The sequence below is a fragment of the Fundulus heteroclitus genome, chromosome 20 (assembly GCF_011125445.2).
Source record: "Fundulus heteroclitus isolate FHET01 chromosome 20, MU-UCD_Fhet_4.1, whole genome shotgun sequence".
NCBI lineage: Eukaryota > Metazoa > Chordata > Actinopteri > Cyprinodontiformes > Fundulidae > Fundulus > Fundulus heteroclitus.
The window spans coordinates 11,973,756-11,993,220 of NC_046380.1; the positions used below are offsets into that span (position 1 = coordinate 11,973,756).

Below are 19,465 nucleotides of genomic sequence, written 5' to 3' on the forward strand. Positions count from 1 at the left end.
CTAATGATGTGGATCTTGACGCGGGCTTGCTGAGCGGCTGTCCGTTCAGTGAGAGTCCGGCTTTCTCAACTGCTTCTTGTCATTTGTTGCAGTTTACAGCCAAGGCAGTGAATAATTATACCAAATTAGAATGTGAAGGGTTTGAAAATAAGGACATATTTTAAAATGGCTATTACAGAGTCCTGAAATTAGGCGAATGCAACTGAAGATAAACAAACAATGCACAGTTTATTACACTGTGTCATTAATACTTTAACAAAAGAGCTGTGAGAAAATAAAAACCTGAGTGTGCACTACATTGTTATACACTGGATGATAATCTTAACTAACTGTAACCCTGTATTATTCTCTATCACTAAAGTGGAGAAATTGTGTCCAATACACTCTAGTAAAAATCTACCTAATTTATGTATTTTCATAGGCCAATGCGTGCTATATGTGCTGATGTGTATTCTTATGTTACCTCATTTCCCCTTTAAGCTTCTGATGTTGCACAAACCATAAGGTAATCTGTGAAGAGGCTGAGTTCATACTATTCAATGACTGCCAGGACTCCTGGTGTGCAGGTTCCACAGAAAGCCAAAGACATATTTTTTGTATATCTATTTGCCAAATTCAATGCTATGGATTACAACTAATTTATGTTTTTTTAAGAGCCCTGGGAATTTTGTATGGATGCCAAGCTGCCATCCTATGAAACAATGTTCTATTTAGAGCACACCGGGCTTTCTATTAATGCAAGCAAACTTTCATGCTTGTTCACTCTGTCTGAAAGGGTATTGCCATTTTATTAAAAATGTACATGTTATCTGAGACCTAGAGTAGAGAAAGTTTTTTTTTTTTTTTTTTTTTTTTTTTACATTTTCTCTGAGCATAGTAAGGTTACACAAAGTGGGGCATTGGACTTTGGGAATAGTTATCTTGAATAGCCTTGTATTGCTTTAAACATTTTCAATTTGGAGAAAAAATGTTCTCAGCATGGAAGAATAGACAATTGATTGCTTGGAAACAGCCTTGTAAACCCTTCTGGCTGATAGAGTAAGAATTACTTCGGATCTTGATGATGCCTTAACTACATAGCATTTTATTAGCAAAAACCTACATTTTCCATACCAATAACCTTCAGTTTGGAGCAAACTGCTAATTATTAGCAGCATGAAAAATCCTGAAAAAATATAAAATATTGTGATATTAGGAGCTAATACATACATTTTTAGGATTTCTTGCTCATAACTGATCTTGTATAGTTTTAAAATACCGGACGTTCTCTAATTTATAAAACTTTAGTTTTCATATATACCAATGATACATAAGAACACATCAACTCAATCAGAAAGTCCCAAAAGAATCCAGTTCATCATCTAAAACACTTCATTTATCAATTAAGAGCTGTTATTATGATTTAGCAATAACAAATCCACTACTGACCAAGAAGCAAGTCTGACTGAAACAAAACAACTCTGCAAAGAAGACGGAGCCACAATCACTCTTCATCAATGTAAAAGACGCATTGCCAGTTATTGCAAATGTTTGATGGCGGTATTGCTACAAAGGGTGGCACAACCAGTTATTAGGTCATGGGCATAATTGCTTTTTTTTTATACCGGGCCTGGTTGGTGTGGATTGCTTTTTTTTACCCTTAATAAATGAAATCCTTTGAAAACTAAATTTGGTATTTACTCAGATCATCTTTGATTTAACATTTGTTTGATGATCTGAAACAATTAAGTGAAACAAAAAAAAAGCTAAAAGAGAAGAAATCTAAAAGTGAGCAAACACATGTTCACTGCACTGTATGAGGTTGGCTACAAATTACAATTAATTTCCTATTGTGTATTTCTGGATGTTGACATCCAGCAGCTCTTATTTTGCACAAGGACACAGGGTCGATTATAACCAGACAAACAATTGTTTAGCGGTAGAGAGGAAGTTCTGCAAGGAACCTTTACTAGCATGCCACACACCATTTAAGATGAGATTATGGTGTTTAGTTTATACTCTGAGGAAGTGTGGTTAGTACAACACAACTGAATAAATAGCATCAATACATGCAGTCTAAGATAAAAACTGGTCATAGGTGGATGTTGGAGGGCTAATGGAGCTCAATTTCAGGATGAAACAGCAACGTTGTAGACAAAAGGAAATCTGAATTTATCCCTGTATATGAAGTGTGTTAATTAGGTAGGATAAACTGTGATCTTCGTCAGATAGACAGCGGCTAGCTGATGTAACTCAAGGTTCCTTTCAATACATTTTCATTACGTGGTAAATAAAGATATGTTTCTTTTTTTTTTTTTTTTACTTATGCCTGTGCAAATTCTCAGTTATTCCGGTCATCGCAACAGCAAACAATTCTTTCTGAAAGCTTTTCGACACCTATCCAGGATTCTTTGTCAATTCTGGTGGCTCGCAATTGAGTAACCAGTAGTTGGTGCACTGGTGTTTTTAAAGGAGACGGACGGCCCAGTTTTACTACGTCAAATTCAACTATGTTTATGCATCTATGTGCAATTACACCTTGGAGCTGTAATTAAATGGTAACAGTTTCCGTTTTGTATCTGAGTGTCATAACTAAAATGCCCAGAAGAATTTTGTTTTATGTAATTTATTATTGTCTACCACAGCTGGAAAATTCACCCTGCTCTACACCTTTAATGACATATCAAAAGGACAGAACACCTCGGAGGATAACTGCACGAAAATGGAAATAATGACAGACACAACCGCCAGTTTGACTTTTAGAAAATGATAGTGCACCGCACTGTATCATCACTCACAGCTCTTGCAGTATAGCTTATTTGTGTATGAGAGCTTCAACACATTTTTTATGAATCTACAAGAGGGCCTGCATCGTTGTCCATGTAGTGGCTCCAGTGGCAGTAAATCTTGATGACATAGCAGATTAGATTGCTGGCTCTCAAAAGGTTGTATTCATAAATCTTCCCTGAAATGAAAGGAGAAAATTCCCTGAAATGTTGCAAAAAATATATATATATATGTAAAGAGAACACATTGTCTTGTGGGTTCTCTAAAGCCTTACTAACGTTATAGTAAGAAAATTACAGAATTATTTTGACAGAATAACACGTTAGGGCTAAAAGAAACCAATTCGTTTATTCTTTATCCAAGTAGTGTTTTCTGAATTGTTTTTATTATAAAGCCTGTTTTTACAGCTTAGCAAGAAAACAAATTAGTAATCAGTATTTTTTTGAGAAGTGGGATTTCAAGTTGTCTCTAATTTGGATCTGCATTTCTGGTCATTTTCAAACACTGAAAGCTTTAAGCAACAATATGTTGTGTGCTGCAGCTAAATGGCCCGTCTTGTATGGCCACAGGCTTTCCCACTGGAGAATTTTAAATGTACGTCTATGCTTGCCCCTTTATCTACTTATCTGTATGTTTATGTAGTTTATTTTCACTAAATCTTTACAAATGTCTGTTTCTAGAGTCTGAATAAAATTAGGAACAAAATACATTTAAAAGATACTGTCCCTTTTTTCTTGGACTAATGCACAAAAGGACTTTAAGTTATTGGGTTGGTTATATACAGTAAATCTATAATGTTTGAACGTATGAAAAACTATTCACCCCCACACAGATTTCTTCTTTGGTTCTGCTTTTTTTATGACATTTCATAAATCCGATTATGAAAATACATTTCAGTCCCAGACAGAGATGAGCTGAGTAAATATGAAATATAGTTTGAAATGATGCTTGTGATTATTTCAGGAGATAAAGCTAATGGAACCAACATTATGTAAACAACCTTATGTAAAAAAAGTATTTGACCCTAAAGCAGACAACTGATAGGGCTGTCCTGGACAGCAACGTATGCCAAATGTTCGCAGTTACTGGCAAAGAGTCTTATACATTGTTGTGGAGGAATTTTAGCCCCATTCTTTTTTGCAGAAATGTTTTAAACTTTGTCACATTGGAGGATTTCCATGCATAAATAGCCTGGTTGAGGCCATACCATATTGTCTCAATTGGAATTAGGTTTGGACTTTGACTGGGCCACTCCAAACCCCTGATACTTTTTATACATTCAGAGGTGTAACTTTCTCATTTGACTTCATGGTGAAGTGGTCGAGTTTAACATCACAAAGTGACGGACGGACATTATTGTTCGGGATCTTTTGGTGAAGAGCAGAGAAGATGATTCCATCAATTACACTGGGAAAACTAGCCCAATTTAACACCAGACACACTTTCCCAAAGTGACACTTTTGTCACCTCGGTCCACAGAATAGTTTATGAAAAGCCTTAGGAATCGTTAACCTTGTTTTGGGCAAATGTGAAACAGGCCTTTTTAGCCATTTTGGTCATTTGTGGCTTTCACCTTGAAACTCCCCCATGGATGCCATCTTTACCCAGTCTCTCTTTTTTACTGCTGAATCATGAATAACTTACTGTAAGTGGAGGCAGACGAGCTCTGCAGTGCTATATTGTTTTACATTCTGTAACGACCCCCAGGGTGAGTCGTTTATGCTTTCTTGGGATAACTTCGGTAGGTCAGCCGCTCCTTTGAAATTCCACCAATGTTCCAAGTTTTCTCCATCTCATTGACTTTGTTTCATATCGGTACTTGAATACTGTATCTTTAGTTTGAGGCTTGATGTGTTGCTTACTGAGTTATTTTAGTCTACTTCTTGTGGTCAATTAGGTTCTAATTTAAGGACTTCTTGCTTCTACAGCTATGACAGCAATCAAGCTCTGGCGGGGCTAGGCCAATCAAACTTAGTTTCTAAAAGACCTTAGTAAACAAAACTTAATTTGTGACTGATTCTAAAAAAGGAGGAGTAAGGCTGGGCGTTATCAGTCCAGCCTTACTCCTCAGTTCAGTTATCACAACACCAGGGACCCATTCCCACTGCAGGCAAAATGTGGTCCAGATCTGATCTTTTCAAGTCACATTTGAGCCACTTCCATACGTGGTCCTGAATCTGATTTGTATCTGATCTTTCGGAATGTGACTCCAGTGGGAACGACCAAGGCAGATTTAATGCGTCTTTGACGTCACCTTCAATGAACACATGTCACAACTTTGCGCCAGCAGGTGACAGCAGTTAGCATTAGTAAGACAGATGGCAGCTCCCTGTCACAGCACGGCTCAGTGGGTGGGGGGGAGCGAGATGTTAGACCTCATTATTATATGCAACAAAACTTCTACTCAAGACAGCTCGTATAGGAACCGTTTGCATGAGGGATATAACGCACGGCCGTGCAAAAATTGTGTAGACTCCTGCATGTGGATGACTTTGCAATGCTGTAGAGGTTTTCACCAGCTGCAAATCCATTGTACCGCATTTCAACGGGGGCAACATGACGTGATCTGCCCCCCCCCCCGTTGCAAAGCGATAAAAATGATTGCGACGAGCGTCCCTGCAGCCAAACAGACCCCTGTTTAGCCAAACCTTTGTAAAATGCCAGATTTTCTCTTTCTCTTTTTCAAATCAGGAACTTCCTTTACATATTGGTATTGGTTTCTGTATGTTCTGCAGATTTTGCGATCAGGTCTCGGTTGAAAATGAGGTTTTAATCTCAATAAAACCTTCACCTACATACATGAATTGCATAATAACATAGGGGCTTACCTCAGTTGTAAGGGTAGATATTTTCATGACTGTGACAGAGTTCCCACAGCTTGCCCACACGGAGTCATCCAGCACCAGCAAAGTTCGAACGGGTTCCACTCCGAGGTTTACACATCTTGGAGACTCAGGGTCCCAAAGATCATCTGGAATAACAAATAAACCATTTTATGTCAAAGATGAAGAGAAACGTTGTGAAAATCATGCTTTTAGCGTATAGACTATTAAAACATGTAATTGTGTTCAAATTACCACTTTTAGTTAGCTAACTTTTTTTGTAAAAAATTTAACTTTGTTCAGCAGGAGCATCGGTGAATTAGGGTTCAGTGAATGTATTTTTTTTTTTTTCTTTTTCTATTTAACAAAGAGTGATGCGATAGAGTATAAGCTACTTGTTGAATAAAACCATGGTCTTCTGTTTGAATAAAAAAACAACACTGTAAATCATCACACACTGTGCCGAACAACATTTGCTTCTTCACCACCCACATGCTAATGAGTCTCAAGTACACTTTAATGCACTCTCTGACTGTGTTATCACCAGCTCCTGTCCCTGTTTGAAAGAAACCTCAATTCTCAATGTCTCGTCAGATTCCTTTTGCCTTATCTGTGTGAAAATGAAGCAGACCTTTTTCTTGGAGCCCTACTCACAAGGGCAGACCGTGCAGGTAACACAAAAGCCCATTTTAAAGTGAGTTACACAAGCCTTTTTCCCCTTTGCTTTGCACTAATGAACGGAAATTAAAGAAGGGGCTGCATTCAGCCATTTAATTAACATTTTGAGTTGTTTATTTCTGGCGTTCATAGAAGAATAGCTTTACAATACCTTCTGACTTCCACAGGTTAATTGTTTGGCATGTTCTAAAGGTCATTTTCGCACCTTTTCAAAATTCACACTCGCAAATGTCCCTCTGATCCTCTGTTAGCCAAGGCCTTGATAGCATTTCTCCATCTTCAAGACAGGGACAGAGCCTGTTGCACAGAACCAAATTTCTCACCTCATTTTAAATACGATTTAATGGTGCCGTGGTACGATGGAAAATGTCCAAGTGAAAAAAAAGTTTAAGCAAACCTTTAACTAAACAGCAATGTGGTGCATGCAAAATCTTTTTTGGCACAAGTCTCAGGTGATGCCATCGTATTTCCTGGTTTCCGCAAGTATCATGCTCGACAGGGGTATGAATCTTTAACAGATGTGCCAAATCCACAAACATTCTCTGGCGCCCTCGGGAGCTCTTGTCCTGTCCTTTTTTGTAATATATATCTATAAAGCATGAAAAGTAATATTTAATCAGCACGCAGCAGCTTGGTGTAATTAATCATTCTCTCTGCTTGCGAGGAGAGAGGAGCACAGTAGGCAGACAGACATGCTGACATACTTTGGCCAGGTAAAAGGAACCCACTGATAGAGCTATTGTGCTCCTGCTGGCTCTGAAGACTGCAAACCTCTACTGAGATGGTGTTAAGCCCCATTGGCCTTGTGCAACGCCTGACTAAACATGGCATGCCATCTACCACACGGTGAAGTGTTACGTTCATATTTGCAGCCGGTGTGAAAAATCACTCTTAAGGAAAGGAAAAAGCATGACGATAAAAGTAATTTAAAGGCAGCTTTTTTTTTTTTTTGGCAGTTCAAATGTAATTCAGAAATTCTGGGAGTTTATTTCCAAAATAACAGGAGAGGTTTGGTAGCTAAATGAAGTAAAAATTAGAAAAAAAAACATTTATAACAATTATTTAAAGGTTCCAAAAGTCAGCTGATAAATGGTCTAGTTATCTTTCTGCCATAAAAAGATCTACACATCGGTAAACATTCACATAAATGATGCAAAGCATCTGATGATCCCGTATCAGTAACTGATCCATTGAAAGTATCAGAAGTAAAAATGGGCTTTAAGAACAGTGCTTATACTGGATTCTGTCTTTATCTCTATGTAGGTTTTCCAGGGTTGCTAAAAAATTCAGTTCTTTACTAGGAACAAATGCATTGACTTTCTGAAAGAGAGGAAAAAAACAGCTGTTTCAATCTTTTTTTTTTCTTTTTTTTGCATTTGAGTTACCTGAGAACATGCTCAGTTGAAATGTCAAGTTTAACACGCTATTTCAACCCAACAACCACCAAGAAGTTAATTTAACATCCTCAGTGATTTCAACTCTGTGTAATTCTCTCACATTAAACCTCCTGTGGCTCATACATTATGACCTCCCTGGCTCTTTTGACATCTCTAAGGGATAAGTAGCATAAAATTGTGGAGGTAGCACCGCTTATACCTGGAACTGCTGAAGGTGTCATTTTGAACAACACAAGATGCTGCTTTCTCATCTGATACAGATTGTGTGTTGCTTTGCCATCAACGTTGCAGTACACGCAAACGCTGATCCTGACAGACAAAATAAGAAACTTTGCTAATTTGGTTGATTGACTGAAAACAGAAATCTGAAACAGAAACACGGTAGGGTGCAAAGTTTGGGCTAGACATATGGCAGTAGGCCCTAAACTGTAGGCGGTGGTTTGGCTCATAAAGATTCTGAAATGATGAGTAGGAAGGAAAGAATGAATGTAGAAACACATTTGGCACCGCTCCAGAACATGATAGTGCAGGATTTGGATTCGGGGGGAATGAGGCTGCCAGGAGGAACCCAAACAGAATAAGGTCAGTGAATACTATTACGAAGAACCCCCCACCCCCACGCCCACAAAGATAACCCCAGAAAATATGATGCAGAAATATTCCAGCTGGGCTGTGCCCAGAAAATTGCTGGTTGCTTTTGTCGGTATTGGATATTACCACTGAAAACGCATGCATTCCTTATTTCATGCCTCTTATAATGCAACATAATTTAATTTATTAGTGTCACAGGTAAGTGACAACAATAAATTGTGGAGTAAAACAACAAGTGCAAGTAATATAAAACCACAAATGCAAGGATAGCTGTGTGTCTGCTGTACATGCAACAAATAGCCTACTAATGGTTTCCTCAGATTGTTTCTGTATTCATAAGAGATGCTTTGTTGAAAAATGTCTAACCGTTCTACAAGTGACCCATCTTTAGTTTTATCACCTGTTTTAATTATTGCTGATTAGTCTCGCCTGATTGAATAAATGTTACCCAGGCTATAGGCATTACATTTTCTGCTATTATGTCAATCTTAACACTCAAATACCCTATTCTAAAGAAGGGAGATTTTTTTTAGACCATGTTCACTATTATTTTGGTGAATGATGTAAAATGCTGGTTAGTATATTTCTATATAGCTAGAAAGTGAAAAGCAGTGAGCCTGAAGTAGCTAATTTTCAAAGTGAAAATTATTTGCCTATTTTTCCCTGGCAAAGTCTTATTTTGCTAGAAATGTATACATATAAATACATTGTTATATTTTAAGGCTCATTAGACATGACATTAAAATGACGTCTGCTTGCAGTTCTTTTTGATTGTTACACTAGTGTACATTTATCTTTGGGTTTTTAGCCAAAATCCCAACAACCTTATAGCTGATGGGCTGAATTCAAACTGAAATGTGGCATATCAAGGGTTAAGAATGTTACTTAAACTATTTTGCATTTGTGTATCCATATCTTGAAAAATAGGTAAATTAACGATTTTTCCACACTGACTTTATCCATTTTATAGTCCTATCCAGACTCGGAAAATGATAAATATGCATTCTATAGCTTTAATAAACCTGCAGGTGAGGCAAATAATCATTCTAAGATGCCTTTGTCCTAAACTGTGTTGCTTCTAAATAGCTTTGTGATCTTTTTTTTTCATTACTAAAATAACCATTAAGTACAGACAAACCATATTCTAAACACATTTTCCTTTGTTGGAGCCACACTATAGAGAAAAGCGGCTCCACCTCACACAAAAGCAAAGTCTTTAGTCCAGAAAGAGAGCCACTTAAGGAGAACCTCACCGTTGTTATTTCTTCCATAAACCATCACGGTCCCATTCCGCAACCCCGCAAATAAGAAGCGAGAGGAGTGCTTCAGGCACAGTACAGGGCAGCCCTCTGGGTTGCGGAGGGTCAGCAGGCATTGTGCTGTAGTGTCCGCGCTCCCGTAGACCAGAATGCTGAAAGAACAACAGCAGCACAAGCAAACATGATAAATGAGTGTCATTTGAAATGACAGAGTGGCTCGTTTTCATGCAGTTTGATTTAACAGTGCACGAAGCATTGCACATGTGGAACCACTCTGTCTTTTGCTTGCTTAAAACGCCACCTGAATAGTGCTGCATCTTATTCTCTTCTCCACAATGACAAATGCATATTCACTGTTTGGTTACCCCCCACCCACAAAAATAAAATAAATCAGCATCGCTGGAGCTGACAGTCTGGCTAGACTTAAAATTATTGATTTGTGTTTTTTCTTAACCATTCAGTCACATCTGTTCTTGTTTCCCTTGATAGACACATTACCTGGAAGATAATGACTCAGCTTAAGAAAACTGCTCGCATCTTTAAAATCCTTTTTTAGTTCAATATGGGACTAAAAAAAAAACACAATCACTACTGTTAATTAAAAACCCATATAAAGGTAACAACGTATTATCAGAGTTGGTTTTCCTGTGTGAAAATTGGAAATATTGTCCACTGTTATTGTGATTGGAGACTGAGATTAAATTTATCCTCTAAACCTTTTGATCCCCTGAGCGAAGGGATCAAAAGCTTTATTGGATTTAAAAATGAAACTGATCTTTGCACAAGTGGCAGTATTGATGCATGCTGGAATATCAACTCTGACTTCTTGTTCTGATGAAATATTGACAACCAAATCTTTACAGCTGGAAATCTCATAGAAACCTAACAGAATATAGTCGGTGGTAATTTTTTTCAGAATCAGAATCAGAGATACTTTAATAATCCCAGAGGGAAATTACTTTCGTTACACGCTCCAGATATGCAAATATACATTCTTGTATATATATATATATATATATATATAACAACATTCCACACAAAATAATGTAAAAATATATATAGCTCTATATACATATATAGTTCTCTCTCTCTCTCTCTCTCTTTCTATATATATATATATATATATATATATATATATATATATATATATATATATATATAAATTATAGATCCAAAATAAAGTGATAGTGACAGTGCAAACGAATTATTAAATGTCAATTGCAGAGGGGCGGGGGGAGTCTGAATCACTGAGGGAGGCGTTGTAGAGATTGATGACCACAGGCAGGAATGATTTCCTGTGGTGCTCTGTGGTGCATCTGGGTATTTTAATATATAACAAAGGATAAAGAGTGCACTAAAAGGCATTTTAAAGGAGAAAGTGCTCACCGGCCATCATCTAACCCAACACAAATGTTGGTAGCGGTTCCCGTGGCAGCTTTATGAACTTCTGTGTCGTCCTCCTCTGTCGGTGAAGGCGGCTGCACATACTCCAAGCATCTAACAGCAGAGTCTATCTGTAGGCTCTTTATAGCCCTTGGGGTAGGCCTGTTGAGGGAAAAGATCTCTATGTGGCCCTGAAAACCTTCGCTTGCACCCGCCACCTGTAGGGGGAAAAAAAATAATAGTGGGAACCATCCTGTTCAAGTTTGACCTCTCATCGCTGTAATCTCCTGAAAACCTTAGATGGCCAGCTCGATTTTATGCTTCAGAGAATATGAAATCTTAATTTAAATGTTAGTGATTCTCTCAAATTAATGAGCTGCTTTATCAAAATAAAAATGTGTCCTTCTAAACTGATGTTTTGCCATTTTGGTTATAGGAAAACTACAATTATTGTGACTAGGGTTATTGTTGATACTCTGGTAATTTTTTTCCACACTTGCAACCTGATGTCATAGTTACACTGACATACATTTCTTATTAGCTTCTGCTCTCAAAAAGCTGTTGTGTGTTAAGCTTAGCTTTCATCAAAGAAGTCAATCCATGCTGTTATATGCAAAGTGAGCAACTTTCAGAACATTCCAAAATCCATAGGAGAGAAATCCATCTGGAAAAACCGACTTAGTTTTGAACAGAGAAGTTAAAAATGGCATAGCTCAAACCAAAAGTAAACGATTTTTCACAATGGCGGTCCAATCCTGAAAGCTGATTATTAATGGGCCATTGGGATTCCCTTGTTTTATTTTTGTTGTTCTTTCTGAAACCCAACAATTAAAAACAACTTCCCTCTTGACAAATGTCAGATTCATATTCTAAAAAAAAAATCAACATATTTAATTCATGTAGATTAATAGTATTGACCATATTATTAACCCTTCCTCAAAAATAGTGTGCAGCTGATAAATATATAGTCTTTCCTGTAGATGAGCTAAGTTGTCCCTTCTGTAGCAAAGTGTTCCCCTTTTTTTCATGGAGTTGATTACTCAGTAGAAGGTGTTATTAATGCTTCTGAAAAAAATGTTTTACTGGTCAGTTACCAGGCAGATATGAATGTAGGTCATCCGTGGTTGGTTTAAAGACATTCACGTCATTCAAAGCAGCTGATATCTGCTTCATTAAGCTATACAAATGGCATGGTTGCTAATGGCATAGGTAATATATGGAACATTCTGCTGAAACTGAAAAGGTTCACAAAGCAATTTTCCTCAGATCATTGTTTCACTTGGCTCGATCAAATTGTGAAGGTCAGAGGAAGACTTGTCTTCTGTTGAAGATTTCTTAGATGTCAGCAATAGAGGTTTAACAAAGTGCTTGGATCATTGATCCTTTCAGACCTTGTCATTTGTTATCCCAACACTCTCTTTCGTAGCACTTTAAAAACACATTATGTAATGCCATCCAAAGAAGATCAAACAAATGTCTAAACGTCTATAATCTTTTCATCACTGAAGAACAGAGAGGGTCTTATAAGTTTCTGAAGAGCTTGGAGTTGCCTGACAATGAGAAGGTTTTTTTTCCTTTCTTTGCTTGCTAGATCAAGTGTAAGATATATTGCTGCAGTCAGGCCAAGATAAAATAAAAATAAAATCATTTTCAATTAACTCAATCGACTTCTTATGAGAAATTATACAAGGTCACTCCATATGCTTCAAGATCCCTCTCTCAGGACTAATGCAGATGAATATCAACAGAGACCAGCTGACATTCCATTGTCAATATTTGAAAAATTATCTTCCAAACCAGTCCCTAAACATATTTTTGCCTTTTTCAAGAGAGAACAGGCAGTAAATAACAATTACTTTATGCCAAAGCAACTGTAGGGGCTAAGCTGACGCTCAAAGCCACTGGAGTGTTTTTAAACTGGAATCTTATGGTTGACGCGTATTTGCCGGGGTGAGATGGTAAACAGGAAATGTCCAGACGCTGTTCTTGCAGTTAAAAGCTGAGTTATTCTCACTTTTGCTTGCTTATGAAACAAAAGATAATACAAACGGCCAGCTGTGTGGTAACAGCGTTTCCCGGCCAAGCGGTCAAAACCAATTTGCCTTTTCCGGTGAAATACACACCCATACACACATAATTTCCTGTCTTATATAGACTTCACAAATATTGGCTTCTACAGCAACATTAAAGTACTTAATAATAAGGATGGAAAGACAATGCACATGCAAAGGGGAAGTCAAACAAGCCAGCCTTCAATTGAGGCTTGACTTTCTATCAACCACTGTTACACCGGTATATATGTAAGTCTATCAATGCCAGTGCTGAGATAAACTAGGAAAACAGAAGTCATCATAGCTCTCTCAGATGAAATTCCAGTAAAGGTAGCATTGTTGTCACTGCCAAACAATTTGTGTGTCACAGTGGGTTTTCAATGTGATTCAAATTATTATGCCTGTGAGGTCAGAAAAATGTGGTTTTCATAGGAAAGACTCCCATCTGCTTGCTGCCAAGACAGCAAATAATTATTTCCTCTGTATAAATCATATCATGTGAGTGGGACATGGGCTAAATATAGTCTTTAGCTTTTTCTCCGCAACACTCATCCTTATTTGCATGCAACCATTTGTTTGATTTGTATCAGCTCAGAGAATCTGGACAGGAGCAATCCTTTGGGCTCTTGAAAATGAGCCAGAACAAATAATGGTCTGTTGCACTGGGTGAAAAGAAGATTGGGAGCACTTATCTTGCAGCAAGGACTCCCCCCTCCAAAAATGGGCACAGTTTCAAGTCACTGAAGAACAACACCCAGAAGCAGTCAACACTCAGCCAGGCACTTCCACTATTTTAAACATGCTTTTCTTAATTTTTTCTAATTTAACTTTTATCTACATGTTGAAAATACTATGGTCAAGTAACATCACTGCTATTTATATAAACAAACAACCTGAGTTGTGTCCTGCAAATTAGTGTAACTAGTCAGAAACCTAAAAAGCAAATGCTCTTTAAGCAATTAGTAGATTGTGGCTATGAAAGTGGTGAAAAGTGAATTTAAGTGGCCGGGTGTATGTTCACTACATATGAAGTTAAAAGAAGACAGGCCAGCAGTTCACCCTGACATGGATAAATACAACCTTCATCTATACCCCTTGCAGCAAATGTATGTATATTTACTACACACAGTAGTTAAAAATGAGAAGCAGAAAGGCAGCATCTGATGAGTATTTTAAAAAAAAAATTAAAATTACGATGCTAGGAAAAGTGGAATAAGAAAGGTTGAAGCATTCAAGCAAACAGTGCAGTATCAGGCTGATTAGACACAATGTCATTACTCTGATCAAAGCGTGCAGAAATCCCCATAGCCCATCTCACTTTAACAAAATTAGTGTCATCCCTTATTTGACAAGGCTGCCAGGGAGGTAGAACCAACTGGGGGCGTGAACACTCAGCCTCTAATTATTCATACTGGAACCGCAGGCCTTCACTATTATTATGATTATAATTATCATAATCATTGCCATTAATATTTTATTTTCGAGAAAAGTGCTGTGTTTATGTTTGGTGACATATTGTTTTACAAGGAGCTGACTGAATGTTTTCCATTATTTCTTTCCATAGCTTCAGACTGATCAAAAATTTACTGCGCAAATTGCATGTTAACTCTCAAGTTTTTATTTCAGTCAACAGAGATCTCCTGAGTACCTTTTTTTCTATTTCCTTATAAAAACATTTATTTTAAAGAAGCCAACCAACTTCAGACAACATATACATTTTCAGATTTCTATACAGCCAAACGCTCACATTAATTTGAAAACCTGGATTCACCTGCCTTCAAAGGCAAGAAAAACAGAAGCATAATTTATCAAACACTATTCCATTTTAGAAAACCTCTGACATTTTTGTTAAATAACAAGCCTGAGGCAAACCAACTTTTCTACCTTCAAGAGCAAGAAATTTGGCTTAAATAGGTTTAATGCAATTCGAACATCTGTCAATGCTTTACCGTTAAAAGTAAAGCTATCAATGTTTTCTGAGGTAAAAAAAAATAAATCAAATCATATATGTGTGCTACTATATGTGGAAAATATCTAAAAAAAATGTATTTGCATTTCAGTTTGCAAAGGCTGACACACACACCGCTTGCGTCTGAATCTCCACGCTCTGAACAGATTTTTTTTTTCTTCCTGACACACTGGCTGCATAGAGGGTCCCTCTATGGGCCACCAGACTCGCAAGATCAAATATTCACACGAGAGTATATACTGGAAATTCTACCAGCGTAAACAAGCCAAGTAGTAAATGTAAAGCTGCAGCTGCTGCTTGAACAAGCTCAAAGAAGATCGCTGTTTCACTTTATCGGTTTTCTGTACTTCTGAGCTGCGACCCTGGGTAAGTACAATGCTTCTTGAAATGTTTTATTGGTTATTTATTGAGCTGTGTAATTCCTCCTGAAAAAAATACATACAGTTTATTTGTTAGTCCAAAGAGTTTATTTTGTTATTTTCCACTAACGGGATGTGTTTTGCTTTGCCTACGTGTCTCTCTTCCTGTCTGACTAATGACTTTTCTGTCATTAGTCCTTGATCGGAACTACGCAGACATAGATGCCGAGAACTGGGCTGCCCAAATAAAATGAAACGACGATGTTACATTTTTGTATTGCTAAAAGCAATTAGCACAAAAATAATTAGCTAACCCCAAGGGGTTTTCGCTAGAATGCACTAAACCTGGTCGTTACTACCTCCCCAGATCTGAGCGTCAACTTCTGGGACAACTCAAACACAGCATAGATCTTCTCTGTCCAAAATCTAAAACACTAAACCACGGATCAAACCTGAAAAAAGAGAATTCCGTGTTGAACAGAGAAAACAAAACAAAAAACTATTTTAGAGTATGACAGAATTGTTCAGGTTATAGGGCAGCACCTTCATGCTCTTTTTGGCATTAACACCACAACAGAATTAGATGCGCACAAAAACACAAATGTAGAGACAAGTCAAACAAGGACTGAATGTCATGATTTGTGCCCGTCTGCCTTCTGAATTCCACCACGCCCACCTGCTCTGCTGTAATCAGTCCTATGTGTCGCACTTGTGATCTGTTCCAGTGCTCTGCTACAATCAGCTTCATGCCTTGCACCATCTCCTGATTTAAGTCCTCAACAGCTACTGAATCATCGCCGGCTCTTGGCAGTAGAAATCCAGTATTCTCTCCATTGATCACAACCATGATTCTGTTTCCGTGTGTGCAAACATAAAACTTGTGTCACAACAAGAATCAATGATGTGTCAAAGTGTGCGGTAATCCACGCAATGTTTTGACCTGCCGTGAAAATGTGCAGCAGCAACGCAAACTTCTACAATCGGCAATTTAAAACCACAAAGCACTAAAACTGGCCCAAATCCAGTGAACTGTAACTCCATTTAGTTTTATTTAACCTAAGGAGCATCACACATAATGTTTTTTACGAGTTTGAGCTTTTATGGTATAAATCCGTACAATGCAATAGAATTACATTTAGCCTCATACAATAACGTAACATGCATCAAAATAATGGAAACAACCTCACTCAGATGTAAACTGTAAATATTTGTCTTCCTGTTTTTGTCACATGTAGATGTAAATGTACATTGGTCTGTGAGGCGAGGCGCATGTATGCACGTGAATCATCTAACGAGCTATGTCATGCTTGTTGAGAAATGGAAGGGGGTCAGATCACCAGATGGATTCCTAACAAAAACTGTTTTAATGATTCCTAAGGTGGACACAATCCCCCATGTCCATAAACGGCTGCATAAAGTGCGTAATTATGGAAAGGAGGACGTCGGTGATGGAGGAACGCAGAAGGAGCTGGTGTTCAGAGATCCTGCTGACCTGCTGGCACACAATGGGTGGCTTATTAACCGGTTCAGATTGTTAGAAGCCAGAAGTTATTGTTTTTTAACTGGCCCCAGCGTAACTGGGAAACAGGGAAACTAGGAAGAGCCAAGTGCCGCCAGTGTCGTTTCAAGTTCCAACTCCGCTGAGGTCTCTGCAACCGGAGCTTTTCAGAAAGAGCTGACTGACAGGTCAAGTACTTAACATCTTTGAGCTGTCTCAAGCCAGCGCTGTGGGATGACCTCATCCATATGTTGTTTAGATACATAGAAGTCCCTCAAACCGTGGCTCTCAGTCATTTGCAGCAAGGAGCTGATTGCCAAATTTAGTCAGAGCTCAGACTGCACTCATATTGCTATGATCCTGCTCAATTAAGGATTCCACTATACTATCATATTAATTATAATTATTCTCATTATAATAGTTGTGTCAGGAACGAAATGAGAGCCGTCTCAGTGATTGCTATTGCTGACTCATATTTTTTTATGTAACATCCTGACTCGACTTAAAAATTTCAAGTACTTCACAAAGTGAGTGGGGACAGAGTTCCTACTCAAAGTATTGGAGGCATATTCATGTCATTACAATGATTTGGTGTCGCTACACTACAATGATCGGCATTAAAGTATAATCAAGCTCACTGCAGCAGCCAGACAGCACCATTTGAATTTGATAAACATTGTATAACAAAACTGGTACAATCAGAAAAAAAAACAAAAAACTTCATCTTCTCAGTCAGTTTCTTTCTGTAATTCACTGCAAATATCACTTCTTCCCGGTATTTTTACAGATTTGCGTATGTTATTGGGTCGAGGACAAGCCGACCCTAAGTACCTGTGCAGGTGCGTCCAATTCCATGCAAATTGGGATTTATCAATGTAACATTTGGTGACCCGCTTACGCACGCAAGTTTCAGGATTACTCCCTACCGCTAACCTTTACTATGAGTGCTGCGCTCTATTTTATTCATGAGGTTTTCTCTGCCCTGACCTACAGGCTTTACTAACTTTTAGATTTGTATGCTGACGTCTGTCAACTGCTGTATGACCCTTACCCTTCTGAATTGTGTCTTTGCCGATCTGCCTGGTGCTGCTGCAATCAGTAAATCTTGGTCTCGCCACTGGCCAGTAAAAATCAGCTTGCTACTGCAGAGGTTGCGTGACATCACACATGTTTCTAGTTGAATAAACATTTTAAAACGCAACTCTGACATCATTTCAGGTTTCCCTTACACTGAATTATCATTTACTGATTACAAATTATCTTTAAAATGCAGTTTGTTGTTAATTAAATAGTTACACTAGTGGTGTAAATAAAAAAAAAAATGTTGATACCATTTGGGTTGTCATTGTAATGCTGACTTTGTAAAAATACTTGACTTCATTCATGATTATTTGTGGTTAGAAGTTAAACAGTTTGGGAACAACTGGTGCAGTAAAGACCTTAGGCACACAAGAAAAAATATATTGTTTTGAAATATCCTCAAATCTAGAACAACTTGTAGTGCTTGAAATGACATCACAACATTTTTAAAGTAGCTCCATTTACATGAAATAATGCAGATCAAAGTGTGCCAAAGCGGATAGAAATTACAAAGATTAAATGCTTCACATAGACAAAGATGAAAACAAACGTCTGTGCTATGGCTTGCAATGATTCCCCACATGACTTGAATGCTTCCATTAAAAAAAATCCTTGAGACAAACTCTGTGCTTTGATTTTTGATTCATTTCATTTATATTCATACTGTTCATTCACCTCCCCCCCCCCCCCCCTCCATGCAGTCATGTGATTCACAGGAAAAGGTTGGTGCAATAACACCATATGCTTCTATTTACACTAACTGTGATGGGGAGAGAAGGAAGATAATACGTGGGAAACCTGAGGATAAAAACACCCCCCAAAAAGAGAAAAAGAAAAGCAAACATCTTGTACAGTAAACCAAGTTAACTGCATAACAGCGGTACATCAACATTAACTGTGCAGATGAATGTATTGGAAACATGGGGGACAGAGCCTTTTGCTTAGCCGTAACCCAGCTCTGGAATAACCTCCCTCCAGAGGTGAGAGAGGTGTAGATTATTATTATTATTATTTCTGATAAATGTAACTATTTTACTTCCAGATATAATCAGTTATTAGAGACACAGGCAGGTGGATCATTCTGGATCACCATGTACAAACCTGGTACTTACTAGGAGAGTTTATTGACAGTCATGATTTAGGTAAATTAATCATTGTACTCGGTAAAAGGTTTATTTTTAAAGCCAAAAATAGATTCTCACTTAGTATTTCTTTCTTTAAAGAAAGTTATAAGGTTGAAACCGATAATGATGCCAGAAAACAGAATAATAGCTGGAAGTTCTTTAATGCTTATTTTGAAAATGTAATTTTGATTATAGATTATTTGCGTGTAGTGCTAATTTGAAAGTATGTAAATTAAGGTGTGTGTTGCTGAGCCTAACCTGGACATAATCTTTTCTGGACCTGGTTTAAGAACCTTTTAAACCAACCATTTTTGCTGACAACCTGGTTTGGTGGAAATGGTATCCTTTATTTTTTGAAAAAAAAAAGAAGAAAAAAAAAGAAAGAAAAGAAAACACAAATAAAAAAGGAAGAAAAAAAACTGATATATAAATTTGAAAGTAATTAAATTAAGTTATTTTAACTGTTCGTATTATCAGTGGACCAGCAG

The 19,465-nt window shown here is 37.6% G+C and overlaps 1 protein-coding gene across 3 annotated transcripts in view; it reads right to left on the minus strand.

The window, feature by feature from the left end:
- Positions 1-19,465, minus strand: part of arhgef10la (Rho guanine nucleotide exchange factor (GEF) 10-like a) — a 175,486-nt gene that overhangs the window by 15,620 nt on the left and 140,401 nt on the right. For all 3 annotated transcript variants that reach the window (XM_036151338.1, XM_036151337.1, XM_036151339.1), the window contains 3 exons: positions 10,900-11,114; positions 9,508-9,665; positions 5,595-5,737 (listed from right to left, as the gene is read on the minus strand). In XM_036151338.1, the coding sequence (XP_036007231.1) occupies positions 5,595-5,737; positions 9,508-9,665; positions 10,900-11,114 (516 nt within the window). The remainder of the gene's footprint in view (positions 1-5,594; positions 5,738-9,507; positions 9,666-10,899; positions 11,115-19,465) is intronic.